Source organism: Oncorhynchus clarkii, chromosome 28 (genome assembly GCF_045791955.1).
Source record: "Oncorhynchus clarkii lewisi isolate Uvic-CL-2024 chromosome 28, UVic_Ocla_1.0, whole genome shotgun sequence".
Classification (NCBI taxonomy): domain Eukaryota; kingdom Metazoa; phylum Chordata; class Actinopteri; order Salmoniformes; family Salmonidae; genus Oncorhynchus; species Oncorhynchus clarkii.
In genome coordinates this window covers 29,354,317-29,372,059 of record NC_092174.1, presented here as the reverse complement: position 1 = coordinate 29,372,059, position 17,743 = coordinate 29,354,317, and the positions used below count along the sequence as shown (strand labels likewise).

At 40.4% G+C, this 17,743-nt stretch overlaps 1 protein-coding gene across 3 annotated transcripts in view; it reads right to left on the bottom strand.

Moving 5' to 3' along the window:
* LOC139386671 (acid-sensing ion channel 1C-like) overlaps positions 1-17,293 on the bottom strand; it is a 30,044-nt gene extending 12,751 nt beyond the window's left edge. For all 3 annotated transcript variants that reach the window (XM_071132455.1, XM_071132453.1, XM_071132454.1), the window contains exons 1-6: positions 16,144-17,293; positions 10,685-10,835; positions 10,136-10,263; positions 3,211-3,361; positions 1,332-1,388; positions 932-1,085 (exon numbers count right to left, since the gene is read on the bottom strand). In XM_071132455.1, the coding sequence (XP_070988556.1) occupies positions 932-1,085; positions 1,332-1,388; positions 3,211-3,361; positions 10,136-10,263; positions 10,685-10,835; positions 16,144-16,878 (1,376 nt within the window). In that variant the 5' untranslated portion in view covers positions 16,879-17,293. The remainder of the gene's footprint in view (positions 1-931; positions 1,086-1,331; positions 1,389-3,210; positions 3,362-10,135; positions 10,264-10,684; positions 10,836-16,143) is intronic.
* Between the last annotated feature and the right edge of the window lie 450 nt (positions 17,294-17,743).

Below are 17,743 nucleotides of genomic sequence, written 5' to 3'. Positions count from 1 at the left end.
CCATGATGTCAAGCAAAGAGGCACTGAGTTTGAAGGTAGGCCTTGAAATACAACCACAGGTACACCTCCAATTGACTCAAATCATGTCAATTAGCCTATCAGAAGCTTCTAAAGCCATGATATCATTTTCTGAAATTTTCCAAGCTGATTGAAGGCACAGTCAACTTAGTGCATGTAAACTTCTGGCCCACTGGAATTGTGATACAGTGAGTTGTAAGTGAAATAATCTGTCTGTAAACAATTGTTGGAAAAATGACCTGTGTCATGCACAAAGTCGATGTCCTAACCGACTTGCCAAAACTATAGTTTGTGGAGTGGTTGAAAAACAAGTTTTAATGACTCCAACCTAAGTGTATGTAGCCTTTCGACTTCAACTGTAGTTCATTGTTTAAGTCCACTTCCAGTATTTTAATACATTTTTTTATTTCCTGCACTAATATGTTATCATTTAAGCACTGTGTTACATGTCTTCTGTCTAAGTATACCTCTTTTAAAATTAAATAAAACTTCCTTGACAGAATAATTATTCTCCTCTTTGACTGTGCATTTTCGTCAGTTCTTACTTTTGCCACTAGAGCGTAATCCGCAACTGGAGCATGATTTCCTGTTTTTGTTATGCTAGCCAGCTAGCTAGCAGTTCTCAGCTGTTAGTAGCCAATGGCTGTCAATTTCTTAATGGCAATAAAAACAGATGATTGCCATATTTTTTCAGAGTCATTACTTAATTATTTAATGCAACAAATCTCACGTTAAAAATAGTAAACAATTCATGGTAAAATTGGAAACAATTCATTTAGACCCAGCGTTTATTTGAAACAGTCATTTATTTGCTGAAATGTGTACCATTGCTGACTATTAAAAGGGACAGGCGGCTATTTGAGACTAAATTAATTTGAAGTTGTTAACTCACTGTAACTATCCAGATACTTACCCGATGTACTGTTCAGTTTTGTTGAATTTCTTGGCCAGATATTTGGCAGAGGCTTTACTGGGTATTTTCACCATGGACAGCTCTTTGCCATAGCGTGTCATGCTGCAGGGTGTCTCACACACACAGTAGTCGTTGTCTTTCTCTACCAAGAAGTCTGTGGGGGATGACAATAGAATGGGAGTCCTGGGCCCAATTCACTACAGGCCCCATGATAAAAGGTAGTACAATTCAAAAGAAGCTGCAAAAACAACCTTTGCTGCTCAGCAGTTCCTTATTTCAAAATGCTGTATTGTATAAACGCTTTCGTACTCATCTAAAATATTGTTTGGTGTATCTACTGATCAGTGATAACTGGTTCATATTCCTAATCCTTATGTCATTACCATTGTTTCTGCCTTACCTAAAGCTGGGTCTGCACAGTCTTTGTACTGCTCTGGTGTGCATACTGTTGAGGTCCCTATTCAACACGTCAGAGAGAGAGAGCGAGAGAGAGAGAGCGGGAGAGAGAGAGAGAGAGAGAGAGAGAGAGAGAGAGAGAGAGAGAGAGAGGGCAAAACAAAAATGTAATGTTAACATAACCACAGTGGGGCAAAAAGGTATTTAGTCAGCCACCAATTGTGCAAGTTCTCCCACTTAAAAAGATGAGAGAGGCCTGTAATTTTCATCATAGGTACACTTCAACTATGACAGACAAAATGAGAAACAAAATCCAGAAAATCACATTGTAGGATTTTGAATGAATTTATTTGCAAATTATGGTGGAAAATAAGTATTTGGTCAATAACAACAGTTTATCTCAATACTTTGTTATATACACTTTGTTGGCAATGACAGAGGTCAAACGTTTTCTGTAAGTCTTCACAAGGTTTTCACACACTGTTGCTGGTATTTTGGCCCATTCCTCCATGCAGATCTCCTCTAGAGCAGTGATGTTTTGGGGCTGTTGCTGGGCAACACGGACTTTCAACTCCCTCCAAAGATTTTCCATCAGGTTGAGATCTGGAGACTGGCTAGGCCACTCCAGGACCTTGAAATGCTTCTTACGAAGCCACTCCTTTGTTGCCCGGGCGGTGTGTTTGGGATCATTGTCATGCTGAAAGACCCAGCCACGTTTCATCTTCAATGCCCTTGCTGATGGAAGGAGGTTTTCACTCTAAATCTCACGATACATGGCCCCATTCATTCTTTCCTTTACACGGATCAGTCGTCCTGGTCACTTTTCAGAAAAACAGCCCCAAAGCATGATGTTTCCACCCCCATGCTTCACAGTAGGTATGGTGTTCTTTGGATGCAACTCAGCATTCTTTGTCCTCCAAACACGACGAGTTGAGTTTTTACCAAAAAGTTATATTTTGGTTTCATCTGACCATATGACATTCTCCCAATCTTCTTCTGGACCAAATGCTCTCTAGCAAACTTCAGACGGGCCTGGACATGTACTGGCTTAAGCAGGGGGACACGTCTGGCACTGCAGGATTTGAGTCCCTGGCGGCGTAGTGTGTTACTGATGGTAGGCTTTGTTATTTTGGTCCCAGCTCTCTGCACGTCATTCACTAGGTCCCCCCGTGTGGTTCTGGGATTTTTGCTCACTGTTCTTGTGATCATTTTGACCCCACGGGGTGAGATCTTGCGTGGAGCCCCAGATCGAGGGAGATTATCAGTGGTCTTGTATGTCTTCCATTTCCTAACAATTGCTCCCACAGTTGATTTTTCCAAACCAAGCTGCTAACCTATTACAGATTCAGTCTTCCCAGTCTGGTGCAGGTCTACAATTTTGTTTCTGGTGTCCTTTGACAGCTCTTTGGTCTTGGCCATAGTGGAGTTTGGAGTGTGACTGTTTGAGGTTGTGGACAGGTGTCTTTTATACTGATAACAAGTTCAAACAGGTGCCATTAATACAGGTAACGAGTGGAGGACAGAGGAGCCTCTTAAAGAAGAAGTTACTGGTCTGTGAGAGACAGAAATCTTGCTTGTTTGTAGGTGACCAAATACTTATTTTCCACCATCATTTGCAAATAAATTCATTAAATATCCTACAATGGGATTTTCTGGATTTTGTTTCTCATTTTGTCTGTCATGCTTGAAGTGTACCTATGATGAAAATTACAGGCCTCTCTCATCTTTTTAAGTGGGAGAACTTGCACAATTGGTGGCTTACTAAATACTTTTTTGCCCCACTGTACATATTCCTATGAATGACAACAACAACACAGAAAACATTATTAATCATATTCCATTGAGGAACTATGTGATGGTCAAGCCAAGACGTGTGTGAGTACCAGGCATGTGGACCATCCTGCAGTTACAGTTCTCCACCAGGTAGCGTGTCTCGCAGTCGATACGGCAGGCTGTGATGCTGTACGTGGAGAAGAACTCAGAGTCGATGGGAGTGGACTTGCAGTCTCCCCATGGGGGAGGGAGGTACTGAAGCTGCGACAGAACAGAGCATAGATTTCCCCTCAGTATCTTGGCCACTTTCAACAACATCTAGTCAAGCCCAGCAGGAAATCCAAAATAAAAGTGCACACAAGCAGACAAAAAAACAAACATATGTATTGAACATTTAATAAGGGAACATAATGAAATAATGACATGTTTTCTGGCTTCTGTTCACATCTATAAGAATATTCCACTCAGACAACGGTGTAACTGAGAAACACAGCTCACAGAAAGCAACAAGCAGACACCATGCAGAAAATCAGTGATGCAGGTCAGGTCTAGTCCTGAAAGTTTACATACACTTAGGTTGGAGTCATTAAAACTTGATGGGGACAAAGATCGTACTTTTTGGAGAAATGTCCTGTGGTCTGATGAAACAAAAATAGAACTGTTTGGCCATAACAACCATCTTTATGTTTGGAGGAAAAAGAGGGAGGCTTTGCAAGCCAAAGAACACCATCCCAACCGTGAAGCACGGGGTTGGCAGCATCATGCTGTGGGTTGTGTTTTGCTGCATGAGGGACACGTTCACATCACAAAATAGATGGCATCATGAGGATGGACAATGATGTGGATATATTGAAGCAACATCTCAAGACATCAAGTTAAAGCTTGGTCGCAAATGGATCTTCCAAATGGACAGTGACCCCAAGCAAACTTCCAAAGTTGTGGCAAATGGCTTAAGGACAACAAAGTCAGGGTATTGGAGTGGCCATCACAAAGCCCTGACTTCAATCACATAGAACATTTGTGGGCAAAACTGAAAAAGCGTGTGCGAGCAAGGAGGCCTACAAACCTGACTCTGAGCTCTGTCAGGAGGAATGGGCCAAAATTCACTCAACTTATTGTGGGAAGTTTGTGGAAGGCTACACGAAACGTTTGACCCAAGTTAAACAATTTGAAGGCAATGCTACCCAATACTAATTGAGTATATGTAAACTTCTGACCCACTGGGAATGTGATGAAAGAAATAAAAGCTGAAATAAATCATTATTCTGACATTTCACATTCTTAAAATAAAGTGGTGATCCTAACTGGCCTAAGACAGGGAATTCTACTAGGATTAAATGTCAGGAATTGTGAAAAACTGAGTTTAAATGTATTTGGTTAAGGTGTATGTAAACTTCCCACTTCAACTGTATTTGTGTATGTACCAACATTCAGAGAAGCACATAGCCCATTGGACATGACAGATAACTGAAAAAGACCTTGGTGTGGCTTAGAGATTTTCCGAACTTCTCAATCATTTTCCCCAAATCTACCCTTGACCGTCTCTTGCATCTGCATGCATTGGAAGACTGAGTGTGACAGATACAGAGTGCCAGTAAGTCATGAAGTGACTTGAAATGGAATACTTGATTTTATTCTTTATGGAACTTGATTTCCAGGCTACAGCCTCTCATAAACATTATCCATGTAGGAAATAAAAACCCAGAGAAAATAACAGGCCCTCTAGACATTAAACACTCATTATCCAGTCTTTGTCTTCATACAAGCTGTTGAATATGGTGCAACCAATATTATTTTGCAGTTACAGTATGTTTATTTGTTTTGTTGTTTTTGTGCTTTGCATTTGAATGTTGCATACTCCTGGGATCCTCTGAATCTGTTTAATGTCTCCTAGGACTTTACTCTGGGAGGGTAATAGAACCACATTAAACACAACGATTGGCTAACAGAAGACATTAGCCAGATGTAGATTATCCCAGCAATATACAACATTCAAATGCAAAGCCCAAAAACAACAAAACAAACTCAACATAACTGCACAATAATATTGGTTGCACCATATACAACAGCTTTTATGAAGACAAAGACTGGATAATGAGTGTTTAATGTGTTAGCTGGAAAGGATAACATTATGTGCTGATATTCTATAGTGATGGTAGTTATGAAGAGACATAAGACAGAGATGAACCAGGAAGAACCCTTCGTTGAAATGAGGTCACGACAGCCACATGGAGGGAGGTGATTGGTCCATTCCATCATGAAGACTTGATCGGTAATGAGATTGGGAGGTTTGCTATGTACGCTACTGTACATATGGTGTGCTACAGTACGCTACGTTAAGCTACAGTACACTACGGTATGCTATGGTACACTACGGTATGCTATGGTGTGCCACCCGCTGCACTTGGGAGGAAACTAACGTTTGGAAGCCTGGGGTTACAGTTGGCCGAGGGCTTCCACCCCGAAACCTATCTAGTGTGGGAGAGGAGGCTCTGACTAGTGAATCTGAACCTTTACTCAGGCCTCATAGGACTTCTCATTTAGGGGAAGGACCAGTGAACACGTCACCAACTACCGATTTTGACACGGACAACATCTGTCAAAGCCCTTTGTTTGGCTCTCAGATACACAGTAAGCAGCCAGCCAGTCAACCTATAGGTGTTCATCTTACTGAGCCCCAAAACAGCTGAGCCCTTATATCACCTTATATATCTACTCATAGCTACTTTACAAGGGAAGTCGATTGAATTCAGAATTCAGTGTTGTTTGGATTGTTGTGTCCAATTGTCTGTTTTAGAGATGCACTGCACCGATAACCCTATGTTATTCTGTTGAATATGGCGTGAGGGATTTTGAAGAGACTTGTGACTTGTACCAAATAATATCTTCTCTGGAATCAAAGGATTTTTTGAATAACTTGTGGTTCAAGGTATAATTCTAGGTATTATAATTAATTTCTGATGAGTTTGTAACTCATTCAGTAGGAAAAGTGCCACAAACCCCTACTCAAGAGAAACTGAGTTCTGACACCTAATGAGATTTGTATCTTCAATGGGTGTATAAAACGTGACATTGTGACATCAGTGACACTTTGCTGAGGTCCTTTACAATAAAGTGGTTGCCAAATAAAATATCTATCAAAAGATCACAGCTGTATTTCACTGTCCTGTCACTGTTTTCAAACCACAGGATTTCACGAGCTGCAGCCTGAGTGGCATGTTATTGCAATAGATTTTATTAGATTTTATTTTATGGACAAAAAACAATGTGCAATGCAGGGCTGGCTCTAGCCTTTTGGGGGCCCTAAGCAGGTTTCGTTGGGGGGCCCCCACCTTGCGGAAAAACATTTTAGTGGCCCCCTCTTGAGAAAATTTCAATTCTCCACATTTTGCCATGGGCCATAGAGAAAATGTTGTAGTTTTAAAGCGTGTTAAAAAGTGTTCTGCTATTCTCTACATTTTGCAATGGGGAGAAAAAACTGCAATATTATAACATTTCATTCAATTCTACTCATTATGCCATGGGGCAGAGAAAATTATTTTGCAGTTTTAGAGCAAATTTCCTGAATTTCTACCGATTTTGACATGGGTTTGAGAGACATTTTTGCAGTTTTAGAGCAAATTTCCTGCAATTCTACCGATTTTGAAATGGGCGTGAGAGGAATATTTGCCGTTTTAAAGCACATTTCCTGCAATACAACACATTTTGTAATTTCTTATGCCATGTTAATATGATATCTGAGTGAGAATGACAAAAAAAATCTATGGGGGCCCCTGGAGGTCAGGGCCCCTAGGCACGTGCCCTGTGTGCCCGGTCAGTATTTGGCCATGATTACAGCTGGCTAGACTAACTACCAATCTAAAAGTTGTTCGCAAACATGGCTAATTGAGTGACTGTCAGTGACAGACATAACAAGAGAAAAACTGCTGATGCACAAACAAATTCTGAAGTTACACCTGGTGTATTCTACTATTCTTACTCTCAATAGAGTCAATTGAGACCGTCTATGTCACTTATGCGTGGAACCGGCGCTGGTGCACGGTTTGTAATACTATTTTCTATCCTCTTTAAATGATTATGCAGTAGTAGAAAACATTCCTTCGACACATTTTGATTTGTCTGGGTTTTGATGTGAAAAACAATGTGGGTATTATGGACAAGCACCTGTTCTATTATTGAAGGAAGTATTGGGTGCTCAACTCGAAAGAACACTGCGAAGAGAGTCTATTAACGTATGTTTGATGTTCACTGATTTAACCCTGGATATGGTTACAGTTAGTGACAATGACAGGACTGTGAAATAGATGACCTATGGATCTGGCAAACAGACCATTGTGACCACATGGAATACAGACTTATTAGAGACATTTTAGTTCAGTATTAAAATGACTCCCGTGGTCCTGACATCTGCCCTAATGGAAGACTACATTGATTTTAATATTCGTGTCTGACAACTGGATAATGGATACTATACTGAACAAAAATATAAACGCAACATGCACAACTTCAAAGATTTTACAGTTCATATAAGAGTTACAGTTCATATAAGGAAATCAGTCAATTTAAATATATTAATTAGGTCCTAATCTATGGATTTCACATGAATGGGAATACAGATCTGTTAGTTAAAAAAGGTAGGGGCGTGGATCAGAAAACTAGTAAGTATCTGGTGCGACCACCATTTGCCTCATGCAGCGCGACACATCTCCTTCAGATAGTTGATCAGAGTTGATCATTCTGTCGATTGTGGCCTGTGGAATGCTGCCCCACTCCTTTTCAATGGCTGTGCGAAGTTGTTGGATATTGGCGGGAACTGGAACACACTGTCATACATGTCGGTCCAGAGCATCCCAACAGGCTCAATGAGTGACATGTCTGTCTGCTGAGTATGCAGGCATTTTCAGCTTCCAGGAATTGTGTACAGATCCTTGCTACATAAGGCCATGAGGTGATGGTGGCGGATGAATGGCAAGATAATGGGCCTCAGGATCTCGTCACAGTGTCTCTGTGCATTCAAATTGCCATCGATAAAATGTAATTGTGTTCATTGTCCTTAGCTTATTCCTGCCTATACCATAATCTCACTGCCACCTTGGGGCACTTCTTTCACAATGTTGACATCAGCAAACTGCTTGCCCACACAACACCATACACATGGTCTACGGTTGTGAGACCGGTTGTACATACTTCCAAATTCTCTAAAACAACGGAGGCGGCTTATTGTAGAGAAATTAACATGAATATCTCTGGAAACTGCACTGGAGGACATTCCTGCAGTGCTCCCGAGTGGCGCAGTGGTCTAAGGCACTGCATCTCAGTGCAAGAGGCTTGGGAGTGATTGGGAGTCCCATAGGGGGTGGCGCACAATTTGCCCAGTGTCGCCGGGGTAGGCCATTATTGTAAATAAGAATTTGTTCTTAACTGACTTGCCTAGTTATATATATTTTAAAAATTAAAACGTGCCAATTGCACGCTCCCTCAAAACCTTTGAAATCTGTGGCATTGAGTTGTGTGACAAAATTGCACATTTTAGAGTGGCCTATTATTTTTCCCAGCAGAAGGTGCACATGTGTAATGATCATGCTGTTTAATATGATTAGCTGCTTGATATGCCACACCTGTCAGGGAGATGTACTATCTTTGCAAAGGAAAAATGGTCACTATCAGGGATGTAAACTAATTTGTGCTAGATATTTGAGAGAAATAAGCTTTTTGCGCTTATGGGAAATTTGTAGGATCTTTTATTTCAGCTCATGAAACATTGTACCAACACCAACACAATACTTGTGATGTTTATATTTTTGTTCAGTGTAGATGTTGCTGCTCCGTTACGACTGTTCACAGTGCCCAATAGATATAGGCTACTGTATAGGACTGTGGTTACAGGCACTGTCTGTAGCCTATAGCTAGGTCTTTTTTTCCATCTGAAATGTATCCATACAATGTAAATGAAATCCTCTGGAAATATTTTTGATTCAATGTACCAGATGCTCCATCATTCATGATTTGTATTTATTTAGCATGTGGAATTGATTTGAACGAGAGAGAGAGCATCTGAAGCAATGACATTTCTGCTGTATTCTGTGCTAATCTTGGGAGGCATTTCTGACTACACTTCAGTCACAGCCGGTAATTCACAAAGCTTAATGATTTTGTTGGTCCTCTCTTACTCAAAGCCATGATAATTGTGGTACCATTGCCTTTTCGTTACACCACAAAATGTAACTCTATCGTTCTTTGTATTTTATGAAAAGCAAACCAAAGTCTCCCAAATGTTATTTTCTCTCTACATAGTGTTATTATGCATGACTAAATCCAATTTATGTACACGTGTAGGATCTTAATTTGAGCCAGTTCGCTACAGCAGGAAAATAATCCTGCATCAACAGAAAATGTGAATTATTATGTGGATTATAATTAATTTATACGTTTTTCATAAGGGAAAATAAAAAATGACAAACCTCAGAAGCCTGCATTGCAGGATGTCTTCATGCAACAGGGTGATCAAATTAAGATCTTACATCTGTAGCATATATTATGCTATTGTTCTCTATCCAACTGGTATCAGCGACAGCAAGATTATATGGAAAATATACCTTTGAGCCGTCAGAGATTGCGTGTGAACTGCCTGGGGTACTGTAGCTCTGGCCACCAATAACAGTGTAAATACATTTACAGGCAATTTCTGCTTTGTACATCCAATCTGTCTCTCCTTCTGTATTCCTTGTTGGATACATACTAGGTAGAAAACATTATATTGTTACTACTTCAGTTCAGAATCATTAGACGGTTTCTGTTCAGATTTAGCGATTGTGCTGGTCGCATGTTATTACGTGCATTATACAATAAGATAAATAGAATATATTTTTCTCCAGGCTCTGAGACACAGATGTATAGCCAATGACAGGAGAAGGAAGAAGGGTTGGGGCTTTGGATAAAAACACAGACAAAAGCAGAGCGAGAGGAGGATTGAAGTAGAAAAAAAGGAAGGAAGGAAGGGAAAGGTGTTTGTGCAAAAGGCTAAGCAGTATGTACCAGTTGCTGCTGACATGACACAAAAGTTTGAAAACCAGGGGCCACACCAAATCCCAGCTGGTCAATGAAGGGAGGCTCATCTTGGCTGTGAATCTGAACCTTGATGCCTGCTTCGTACGAGGTCTCATCTGTGGATACATACAACAGCAGGTTAGAGAATGTAACAACAGAAACCTCTGCTGATCGCTGTTCCCTGGTCAGAGACATTGCTTGTTGTGTTGTGAATGAGATATGTGTTTTTACTGGATATTGGACATCTGTTGTGATAAAGTCACGTGTTGAAAATGCAGTGCTAAGAATTAACTATTTTTCCCAGGACGGAGACAATAAATGTTGTGTTGGATAAGTTGTTAAACTATATGTTGTTGTAATAGTGTACAGGTCAAATTCAGCACTAGGAAGGAACCTTGAATGAATGCATGTCAGTCGGCTGGTTGATGTGTAAAGTTCATTCTACCAATGTCCCAAAATCCAAAGTTATTATTGTATTTATGGACAGATCAGTTATTGTGGTACTAATTAAGTGGTGTCATACCACTGGGTACTCACCTGTCTCTCCCCAAACAGGTAAGTATTCATCTTGTTGGATATCTAACATGATCTCCAGCCCATTTCCTGTCCCGCCTTTCAACGTTGTCAACATCGGGTTGCCATCCAAACCAGAGTTGAACGTGTAGCATTTTCCATACCGCGTGTAAATCTGCAAGAAGAAGAAGGTACATGACATTAACTCAATGCAACAACATTGTTTTGACATAGCGACAACACAGACAGTAAACAGCACAGTCACTTTGAGCAATGGTTGCTCTCTGTGTAGACCAATTTAAATTGCGGTTGGGGATAGGGTTGCTGGGCAGGAAAGCTTTGCAGGTAATTATCTTAGAAAACACTGAACCAAACAAGATACTAGAATGATGAATGAATAAATAAATTAACACCTCTACTGTGGCAACTGGCAATCTTTACCCAGACCCATTTTTTTTTATTTCCCCTGAGTAATTTAGATACTTCTTTAGGATATATTTTCCATTAAAACTGAAAGTTCTAGTTAATCCAAAGCAATGTAGCCAAAACCCAACCTCTTCCATCCCACAAAACACTAAATTAGATTGTTCAAATACAATTTATATTAGGAAGTGTCTTATAGACCCCTTTGAAAGCATTAACTTGTACCAATGCAGCTCAATGGTAATCTATAGATGTAGAATCTTAATTGGATCACCCTTTTGCAAGATAACATTTCCAGGAAATGTACAACTTGCAGTAGAGTTAATGTTTTAAAAGGCTTCTGAAGCATGTCATTTTAACTTTGAAATTTCAGACTTGACTTTCCCTTAAGAAAATGTATCAACCTCTACAAAATATTATAATCCACATAATAATTCCCATTTCCTGTTGCTGCAGGATTGTTTTCCTGCTGTACAAACTGGCTCAAATAAAGATTCTACATCTGTACATAAATTGCATTCAGTAATGCATAATAACATGTAGTGAGAAAAATTACATTGACTGGTTGGCTTTTCAAAAAATACAAAGAACAATGGCAAGCTGTTGACAAATTCCTTTTGTATAAAAGTAAATCCATTTCCTTTGAGTGTGAAAATAATATTTTGTGGTGTAACAGAAAGGCAATGGTAGCAGACTCTGAGTAAGAGAGAACAAAATAAATAATTAAGCTTTGTGAATTACCAGCCGTGATTTAGGTGTATTAAGAATTGGCTCCCAAGAGCAGCACAGAAGTCAGCAGAAATTCCACTGCTTCAGATTGCTGTAGCAAACTGGCTCAAATTAAGATCCTACATCTGTACTATTAAGTATTGGTACAGACAAAATTTTGCCTGCAGCAAATAGCCAGCTGGTTTAACTGATTCAGAGATATACAGTGCTGATATTCCAGTATAGCACCACCATGTTCTTTTAGCACCATCTCTCACACATTTCATATTGACGTTTCATTATTTTTTTTTTGCTTTCATGTGTGCCAGCAGAGCAAAAATAATCATTAGGAGCCTCTTAGAATGCTGCATCTGATTTTGCACAACTGACACACATGGCTGGTGAGCTATAACTTAAAACTAAAAGTTAAAATAGATAAAGGCGATAATGGCTTTAAATTCTCTATGCATTTTGCTGTGTAAGTGATTTAATTTCACCGAGGTGGAATTGATTGGTCATGCAGTTCTCTAAGGGTTTTATCGATACTGTCATACAGTTATCACCAACATGTACAGCGGGGCAAAAAAGTATTTAGTCAGCCACGAAATGTGCAAGTTCTCCCACTGAAAAAGATGAGAGGCCTGTAATTTTCATCATAGGTACACTTCAACTATGACAGACAAAATGAGGGAAAAAAATCCAGAAAATCACATTGTAGGATCTTTAATGAATTTATTTGCAAATTATGGTGGAAAATAAGTATTTGGTCAATAACAAAAGTTTATCTCAATACTTTGTTATATACCCTTTGTTGACAATGACAGAGGTCAAACGTTTTCTGTAAGTCTTCACAAGGTTTTCACACACTGTTGCTGGTATTTTGGCCCATTCCTCCATGCAGATCTCCTCTAGAGCAGTGATGTTTTGCGGCTGTTGCTGGGCAACACGGACTTTCAACTCCCTCCAAACATTTTCCATGGGTTTGAGATCTGGAGACTGGCTAGGCCACTCCAGGACCTTGAAATGCTTCTTACAAAGCCACTCCTTCGTTGCCCGGGCGGTGTGTTTGGGATCATTGTCATGCTGAAAGACCCAGCCACGTTTCATCTTCAATGCCCTTGCTGATGGAAGGAGGTTTTCACTCTAAATCTCACGATACATGGCCCCATTCATTCTTTCCTTTACACGGATCAGTCGTCCTGGTCCCTTTTCAGAAAAACAGCCCCAAAGCATGATGCTTCCACCCCCATGCTTCACAGTAGGTATGGTGTTCTTTGGATGCAACTCAGCATTCTTTGTCCTCCAAACACGACGAGTTGAGTTTTTACCAAAAAGTTCTATTTTGGTTTCATCTGACCATATGACATTCTCCCAATTTTCTTCTGGATCATCCAAATGCTCTCTAGCAAACTTCAGACGGGCCTGGACATGTACTGGCTTAAGCAGGGGGACATGTCTGGCACTGCAGGATTTGAGTCCCTGGCGGCGTAGTGTGTTACTGATGGTAGGCTTTGTTACTTTGGTCCCAGCTCTCTGCAGGTCATTCACTAGGTCCCCCCATGTGGTTCTGGGATTTTTCCTCAACGTTCTTGTGATCATTTTGACCCCACGGGGTGAGATCTTGCGTGGAGCCCCAGATCGAGGGAGATTATCAGTGGTCTTGTATGTCTTCCATTTCCTAATAATTGCTCCAACATTTGATTTCTTCAAACCAAGCTGCTTACCTATTGCAGATTCAGTCTTCCCAGCCTGGTGCAGGTCTACAATTTTGTTTCTGGTGTCCTTTGACAGCTCTTTGGTCTTGGCCATAGTGGAGTTTGGAGTGTGACTGTTTGAGGTTGTAGACAGGTGTCTTTTATACTGATAACAAGTTCGAACAGGTGCCATTAATACAGGTAACGAGTGGAGGACAGAGGAGCCTCTTAAAGAAGAAGTTACAGGTCTGTGAGAGCCAGAAATCTTGCTTGTTTGTAGGTGACTAAATACTTATTTTCAAATAAATTCAAATAAATTGCAAATACATTAATTCATTAAATATCCTACAATGTTATTTTCTGGATTTTTTTTCTCCTTTTGTCTGTCATAGTTGAAGTGTACCTATGATGAAAATTACAGGCCTCTCCTCTTTTTAAGTGGGAGAACTTGCACAATTGGTGGCTGACTAAATACTTTTTTGCCCCACTGTATATTCATAACCACAGGACAGGTGATACATCAGTAAGGTACTGTATGGGCACAATTATCCATGACGGTGTTCATACACATGGGAATATTACACATCCAAGATCATGGCACGAGACCCGCTTGCCTCTGCCTGCTCTCTCAACTACCATATAAAAGGTAAACCTGTTTGTTGGGAGTATTTTGTCTCATCAAACTAATAAGGCCTTATGATGGATAAATCACCACTATTTAATCCCTTCACACTGCCAACTACCATTTGATTTGAGCTGGGGCATAATATGCCAGTATTTAATAGCCACTAACAGACACTAGCATGGTCAAGACAAGCCTTGTTGCTGAATCAATCACCACCTGGCTTAATACTCTGGTCCCACATATATACATTAGAAGAGAAACAGGTAGCCCAGTACTCTGTAGCCATGGGCTACAGATTTCCCTTTCAATATCCATTGTGGTGAACGTTTTAGGGAGAGTGATGATGGGGAAGAGAGAGATGACTCTGACAGCGTAACAAAGCCTCTCTCTAGATATCAGTCAGGCTTCCATGTCCTGTCTTAGATAGACCAACATCGGCTCAGACGGACATGACAAGGCTTCAGTTTCCTCTCTCCTCCTGTCCATAATGAGGCCCTCGGAGGAACTGGCCCCTGCACAAAATGGCAGCTGGAGTTCAATTTTTTGTTGTTGTTGGTTTGACCTTTGAAAATGTGCTGGTTTAATATAAAATAATCCCTAGGATGAAGCTTTACAATGCCTCACAATGAAGTACCAAATCTTTGTGGAAAATCTCTTTGTCAAAGCTGTCAAAAGACGGAACCTAAAGAGAAAAGTCCTCCTTTAGATAGAATCTCATTTAATCCGATAAAACTTGAAATGACAGACGATAAAAATCTCTGGACCTGTCAGCTACTTAAACTCAAATCCCAAATTGTCTATTCATAATTTTTCCAAACCTGTGCTCTTGATAAATTGGTCATGTCTACTAAGCACTTGAATGTGACTAACAATGACATCCATTTTCTTTTCATGTCAAATTTAGCAGCAATCTGTTTGAAGAGTGCTAATAGCTTTGAGGTGAAATGGTTGAGAGTAGCTGACTGTTATAATTATAGACTGGTGCATTCAGGGGCTTATTTTCACTGATAAGCCTAAAGCAATCCACCTCTCCGAGGAATAAGCTCATGAAATGGATGCACACAGTCATTAAACTTCCAGATATTTAATATGAGATGCGGAAACTTTAATTTTGTACGTTTATAATGGTTGAATTATTGATGCCTTCATTAGTCTTCCCTGAAGCTGCCACTGTGGTTTGAATAGCAGTTACTAAAAGGATCATGTTTGGAGATGGAGACAATGTGAATGTGGTAGGATTCACTTTGTTATACCGTACCACTGCGGCTCTAAAATCATCTAGCGTGTTAACAATATGTAAAGAAATGGATCAATAACCTTCTCTAAACTGTATTTGGATTATTTGCATTCTTACAATTCACTGAACAACTACTATGTTTAATAGGCTAAATAAAAGACTGCAATACTTTATGTGAAGGGTCCATAATAAATGTTTTATAAGGCATTTCTAAAACATTTCCAAACAGTTTGCGCACCATTTATTAATCATTACTCCCACATTTGAAAATCTTAGTAAGCTAATTATTCACAAATGTATATATATATTTCCTTAAATATCCTCTATTGTGTGCCTATTCTTTTACCAGGTACTGCTGGAATGTCTACCAATGGCATGACAATCTTCTTTTGAGAAATAACACTGGACACTCCAAACATTTATAAAGTATTTATAAAGCATAAATAGCGCTCACTTTAGACTAGGGGCTGCAAAAATACTTTACTAATGCTTAATAAATAGTGAACACACACTTTATAAATGCCTTATAAATGTTTTATAACGGACCCTTAAAATAAGTGTTACCAAAAAGACATGGCATGTTTACCAAGGACCAGACAAATCATCTGACTTGATACCAGCAGCTAGCCTTAAAACTTCAATACCTTCAATCCTCCTGCCTAGAGAGTACCTGCTCGAGTGAATATCATTCAAACACACCCTTGAATTAATTATTATTACCATGTACACAAAATGCCATCAACAACACCTCTCAAACATTGGTCTCTATATCTCTAGACTACGTTACTTTACATACAGTGGTGAAGTTCTGATGGGTGCAGTTCCCCCCCCGGAACCTGCATTCCAGCAACATGTCCTCCAGTTGGTGGCCCAGCCTGCCAATCATCTCAGTTGTGTTGACATGGTAATGTGGAGACGGGGTGTAGCCATTGAAGTCCAACAGGTTGAGGAGGCTGTACTTGTGGTTGTCCCTCAGAAGAGCCAGGCTCCTCTCCATGACCGTGTGGTTCTGATGCATCAGGTCCATCCAGTAGCCGCTGTGGTATAGGTCAGCCTTGGTCAGACTGGACACCCGGAACAGGTTGTGGTTGCAGAAGGTCACGGCCGGGAAGGACATGTTGTGAGCCCACACCATCTTGATCTTGGTGACGGTCGGGTAGGACATCAGGTAGAGGATGCGGTTCCAGGACCAGGTGAACAGGAGACCCATGCACACAAAGAAGGCCAGGAGCCAGAGGACCCGCTGGGGTAAGGTCTTGTCTGGGGAGAAGACAAACTTCAGCCCGTGGACCTTGGTCCTCCTCATGAAGGCTATGGTGATCTCCATCCATGACTGTTTCAGCATGCTCTTCTTCCTCCTTCCTGTTTTGTTCTGGATAGTGGTTTCCTGGGCATCGTTAGGTAGAGACCCCAGGCTGTTTAATTCTGATGTGGGGGCAGTTAACATCATGATCTCTGTCCAAAGGCAACCTGTAAGGTTCAAGCCAAAATACAGTCTTCTTAGGCAAGCTTTAGGGTTTTCATTTTGCATACAGTGGCTTCCTGGAAAATCATAATGGGTTTTCTGGTTGAACTGGTGTCATCAATTCCAGGAAAAAGTGAAAAAGAATATCCTTTTCGATGCTCCAGATAGACTCAGCTGTCCAGTACTTAGGCTTGATAACTTCACGATTTAATTTAAAAAAAAATGTAATTACATTTTAAAGAGAAGATAACCAACACCAGTCTCTCATCAACAGATGGGTGTGATAATACTATGTTGCAGGTTCAGGCATGTAGTTCAATTCCTGAAGCAATCAGTCACTTAGGAAATCTGTAAACACGTATCCCTGTTGCTCAGATGTTGTCTCTCTTTTTCTTCTTCACCTTCCTCTTCATCTCCACAATGAGACAATAGTTCTCCCAGTTTCCAGTGGTTTGTGCCTTTTGTGCGCAAGCTGCCTAGAAAGCTATCAACTCCTCCCTTCTGCTCAGCTGGAAGATATGCTTTTGTCTGTGGACTTGCAGCAGGAATATATAGCTACTTTCCCCCCTCACTCTCTTTTCTCTACAGTCGAATGGGAATGAGGTGGAGCCACTGAGTGAAATTGTTTTCCTCCAGTGATAGAATAGGCACAGATGCGAGGAGGGGAAGGGGAACGGTATTTCGAAAATACAAGCAAGAATACAGCAAAAAGTCCTATTGCAACAGGGAATGCCTTGGTTCCATTTCCATCTACTGCTACCTACACTCTGCTACAGTAGTGCTGCAACAGTAGCAGCTTATTTACTGGGATCCATGACAACTGTATTATTGATAAACCAGAGAACAGTAAATCAGATACTAGCCAATAGACATGAACTCAAATTACACCCTCAGAATTCTAGTTGAAAATCAATCAAATGCATTTATAAAC